The 5,421-nt window shown below is 46.9% G+C and overlaps 1 protein-coding gene across 1 annotated transcript in view; it reads left to right on the top strand.

Moving 5' to 3' along the window:
- The first annotated feature begins 1,058 nt into the window (after nucleotides 1-1,058).
- LOC119363599 overlaps nucleotides 1,059-5,421 on the top strand; it is an 11,201-nt gene continuing 6,838 nt past the window's right edge. The window contains exon 1 of the mRNA XM_037628983.1: nucleotides 1,059-1,530. Within this exon, the coding sequence (XP_037484880.1) occupies nucleotides 1,297-1,530 (234 nt within the window). The 5' untranslated portion in view covers nucleotides 1,059-1,296. The remainder of the gene's footprint in view (nucleotides 1,531-5,421) is intronic.

Below are 5,421 nucleotides of genomic sequence, written 5' to 3'. Positions count from 1 at the left end.
TCGTCTGCTCCGGGGATCAGCCCCCTGAGTACGTCATGGCCGACGTCAGGGTCCTCCTCGGGGATCTTTTGCGACTGTTTTCCTTTGTTTAGGCCAGTGTTTTTTCCTCTCAAATTATCGTTTGTCACTGTGTCATGTTCCACACTTCAATCACGTCGATTTGTTCTCGGGTGGGCGCATATTCACAACATATTATGCATACCATGTGATTCAATGTTCCATCAACCTCTCGACTTGCTTTACAAATTGGTATCTTTCTTGCAGCTAAAACTACTGTCGAGACCAAATGACAAAATAAGGGTGGAGCTGCTCATCCTAAAGGTGCGGGTAAAGTGCACTGAACTTCGATGATCGGGGTAGGAGACCACCGGCTAGGCGCCGCCCCTGGGGTCCCCTTTTGGGCGACTATCATCTCTTTGTCATGCCCTGGGAGCAGCTCTGCATCGCTGTTTATCAGCCTTACTGCTTGTATTCGTCTTTTCTTTCGGCAGAGTTTATTGTAGTCGTACATCTAAGCTTTTGGCCCTTCACGACTGTGTGTAAGACTTTGTAAGGGCCTCAGTTTAAGGCCAGACTTTGTCTCAATTTTTTTGACATTTGGAGAAAACAAAATGGTCCCGGGTGTAAATGCACCTGGGAGTAAGATTGACTTTCCGCAGACAAGTGCCTCGTCTCTGAAAAGAATAGGTGATGAGATTTCATGTCTCGTTACAGCGTCGAAAAAAGCAAGACTAGGCAAGTGCCTCATCTTAAAAAAATAGATGATGAAATGTCAGGTCTGGTTATAGTGGCGAAAAAAAATGAGAGGCGGCCTTGTTCGCGGATGTGCTGGACACATCCACACGCATACAGTGGGTGAGTCAAAAAATACCCACACAATTATTCCGATTTCTAGTTCCAAAACAACAACAAAAACAACAACAAATCCTTTAGTCCCAGACAAGTTGGGGTAGGCTAGAAGTGAAACCCATAAGATCTCGCAACCAACTCATGGCTTTGGCACATGGATAGCAAGCTTCCACGCACCCAGTTCTAAAAAATAAATAAAAATATTGCGGTTTCCCCTGCCTCCAGTGCCCACCAGAACCGAGTCCGCCCCAATGCCGTTGCCTCCCTCCCACTCCTCACAAATTCCTCCCCCTCCCTGAAACCAAACCCTAGCGCTCCTCAATCGCACATAGCACCCCCGGAAATCCGCCCAGCTCGAGCCAGATTTGGCTTTGCGCGGACCAATTCGGCACCCAATAAATCCGGGGGGTGTCCCCTTGGGCATGCTCGCTTGATCGCGTCCGACCCATGGGAATGTCGGGGGCCGCCAGTGGCGGTGCCGGATGCGGACGCGGCGAGTACATGAGGATCCCGGAGGATGTGGACGCGATCAAGGAGGCCGTAAAGGAGGAAGGGGAGTGCCCAAGGTTGCTGCGATGCCGCGCGATCCGGTGGTGGGCGAAGGTCGCCGTACTCGGGATCTTCCTCGCAGGCGCGGCCGCGGCCGCCGTCGTTTTCCTGGGCCCACTCGTCATCAAGAAGGTGCGCCCTCTCCGTGTCCTCTCCTTTGGAGGCTTCCTTGCAACGCGTTTTCTCCCACCTAATTCGTCACGGATGCTAGATCTTTCTTTCTGTCTCGTGTTTTGCTCATGCTGTTTCTGTTGAGTCTTTTCATTTAACGGGATCTATGCTGCAATTTTTTGCCTATTCTATCTACTCTGTGCTTCCTACTAATTATCGATTTCTTGTTGTTATTTCTTATTTTCCTGCTTATCCCTGAACTATGTGTTAGTAGTAACACTATGTACTACCTCCGTCCCAAATTATAAGACGTTTTGTGAGGCTATTATTTGGAACCGAGGAAGTACCGTTTTATGCATATATAATTTTCTAATTTATGTTGACCATTACATAAATGAACGCTGTAGTTGTTTGTGTTTTAGCTGGTCGATTTGTTTTTTTGTTGTATGGATTATGGATATTTAATGGATTTCATCTGGAAACCAGTTTAAATGATGGTTGGATCAAATCGGAATGTCACTGTTGAATGAACAATATTGGAAAATTGTTCTGCTAATACGAAAAAAAAGCCAATGCCTTATTATGTTCGCTCATTTATAGTAACCCAATATGTGGTGTCAGCTTGATGCTCTAGGGGTGTAGGTGCCTCCTCTAAATGGTGGACGGGTAGGGACAATCTCATAAGACTATTGGATCCTGATATGTTTGGTAATCAAGATGCCATACTGTTTATTCCCTGTACCCACTTGCTAGTATTATCTTTGTCCTGGAGGGATATATTAGATGCTTAATTTAGTTCTGTCGTTGTATTTTTGCATGATTGTGAGGTTGTTTTATTATAGTCTGTTCAAGGATCTCAATTGATAGCGGAATGTAACATTGATACATGTCCTTAGATCAGGTTCGGTTATGGCTTAATTGACGTGGTTACTATTGCCAGCCATGCTTGTAGTTGGCACGTATACAGTTCATAAATAAGGTCTTACTGGCCATGCATGGCGGCACGCCTCGCCTTGCTTGTAGGCAGCTATGTAGTTTCTTATATAATTGATGAATCCTCTCTGTTTGGTTTTACCGATTAGATGATCTTTTTCTTCCATTCATAAGGACAAAGGATGGTTCCTTGACTACTAAATTGTTGGTTTATCTTCGGCAAAAGTTGCCGCCATGACACTTTCTGAGCTAGACGCCGCAATGCCCACAATGCATTTTCTTGTGTATATTTAAAATGTTTCAACATGCTTGGTTTTAGAGGTATGTATATATGTATATAATGCATCAAATGAAGTCAGTCTTGTTCAGTTGTTCTGTTTAAGCAACTGCTAAGGGGAAAGGAAATCAGCCATGATGATTGAATATGTCCTAAAATCAGCTGGTAGGAATGATATTCAGGTGAATAACAGGATCATATTCTCTCCATGAGTCAAATATTGTAAATGATTAATGTAACATGCTATCAAACTCCAGCAAAGGGCCAACTTCGAAAATAACTGTTTCTCTTAGTCAGGTTCAGATGGTAGAAAATAAAGAAAGCAACAATCTCTTAGGTAGTAACTAATGGAACAGTGGCGTGATTTCATCAAATTACTAACTTGTAGCAACATGGCAACATATATAAAAACAATTACTGAATGGTTTCACTCGGAATATTTAGCATACAGATGGATGATGGCGTAACAATGCGAAAGTGTCTAGAAACCTTAATTTGATTCAGAGGTCAATCTACCATATTCCAATGTTAGAAATAGGACAGAACTATCCAGGAGAATATACTGTGAAAGGCACTATTTATCCCTTTGAAGGAAGAGTATGATGAGATACTACATGGTTATCAAGAGTAGCTTTTCAAATGACTGCAGACTTTCCTACTGAATCATACTAACAACATCTATGCAATCTAGGGTCTGAATCAGAGATCCCTCGTATGTATAAATAACTAACACATAGGGCATAAGGCAGAGGATATTTTTTCACTCTACCGGGACACACCTCCATGGTCCTACTGGACTATATTTCTTGAAGTAGTACCTAAAGCTCTAGCTTACCTAAATGACAGCGCCCACACGTGTGGCACGAAGACAATTGGTCCGCCCTAATCACCATTGGATCAAATAGCACGAAGTTTGAAACAAAGCCAGTGCCACGTCATTCGTTGCTATCGTGCGTTCCAAAATCGCGTTACACCGCACGACCCGAGCGACCCCAACCTTATCCATCTCGCTTCCTCTCTTGTCTTCCTCCCTCCCCATTTCTATCTCCTCTCTCAAATCCTGTGTCTCCCAGCGATTCCATGGCGAGGTGATGGTGGTTTGCAAGGCGGAGGCTGGGGGGCCGTGGCGGAGAGACGAGAGAGGCGGCGTGGAGCTGGGCAGGGCCGCGACATCAAGAGGAGGAACTCGGCGGTGTCAGCACCTCAGGGAGCTCGATCCACGCCGCCAACCATATCGCGACTCCCTATATGGCGGAGCTCCAGGCGTCACGCCGCTCTTCCCGTCGCCGCGGAGCTCTAGGGAGCCACGCCGCGCTACCCTGCTGCTGCGCAAGCTCCATGCCCCCGTGCGCACTACCCTGATGGCGCCTCCTCCTCGACCTCGACGACGTCATCGGCGGCGCATGAAGTGGAGAGGTAGTGGCCGCACCTTCTCCTCCCAGCAGCCGCCGCCATGGCTCCTTCGTGCGGGTATCCTGCCGGCGGCGCCATCCGGGTCAGGAGCTCCTTCGCGGGGCGATGGCGGGCTTGAGAGAGAGGGGCGCCGTACTCCGGCGTTGTTCGGGACAGGAGCGTCGGCGCACGAGGTGGAGAGGTGGTGGCCGCACCTCCTCATCACAGCAGCCGCTGCCATAGCTCATTTGTGTGGGGTATCCAGCCGCCGGCGCTGTCCGGGTCAGGAACTCCTCCGCAGGGCGGTGGCGGACTTCAGGGAGAGGGGCGCCATCCCCCGGCGCTGTCCGAGACAGGAGAGGCGGTGGCCACTGTCGACGAGTTGCTCCACGGCCTCCACCGACGCACGCTATGCCCTCCTCCCCCTGTTGCCAGCGGGTTCGTCCCTCGATCTAAACAGTGACCAATTACAACAGTGTTTTTCCGACGAATTACCTAGCTGTGTTGATGATTCATGCGTAGAATGAAACGGTTCGAATTTGCAAGCTCATTGATTTGGTTGGAAACGTAGGGAAATTGTTGCGATGTGTTGATTGATTATCCATGGCAATTTTGCCATGTCTTTCTAAGAGACCAATAAATTGTTAATATTGTTGATTTTGCCACGTTTTCAACATTTTTGCCATGTCCCAACTTTCTTGTCATGGCAAAATTGCCATGATTTTCTAAGGAGAAATCACGTTGTCATAGGTTGTATGTCCTCTTAGGTTAGGGATCAAGGCAACTCTTTTTTAAGACGTCTTTGCTATGGATAACCCAAGATTGAGTTTGTCATGGTAAACTTTAAGATCGAGTTTGCCGGAGTTTCAAGAGCTCCGCATGCCATAGTAGTTGCGAGAATTTCGACCGCCATAGTAATTGTGTGGCAACATTCTGGGAGTAGTTGCCATGGGCATAATTGCTACGAGTAGTTGTGACGGCAAATTTCTGTAGTAGTTGCCATGGGAACATTCTGCATTAGTTGCCATGGCAAATTTATGTAATAGTTGCCATGGGCAGAATTTTCACGAGTAGTTGCCATGGATTTTTTTTATGTAGTAGTTGCCATGGGCAGTATCCGTACAAGTAGTTGCCATGGCAAATTTGTTTGGGACAATGGCAATTTTTTTTTATAATGGCAAAAATGGATAGTGAACTTCATGTCCCACGGCAAATTCACCTTACTGCCCATACTACATGGCACTTTTCTCCCTAGATCATGGCAATTTTTCCCCCTCCACCTTGGCAAGTTTATGTTACGAACCATGGCA

Source organism: Triticum dicoccoides, chromosome 2B (genome assembly GCF_002162155.2).
Source record: "Triticum dicoccoides isolate Atlit2015 ecotype Zavitan chromosome 2B, WEW_v2.0, whole genome shotgun sequence".
In the NCBI taxonomy this organism is placed as follows: domain Eukaryota; kingdom Viridiplantae; phylum Streptophyta; class Magnoliopsida; order Poales; family Poaceae; genus Triticum; species Triticum dicoccoides.
The sequence above is the reverse complement of the archived record's forward strand: the minus strand, read 5'-3'. Positions and strand labels throughout refer to the sequence as shown.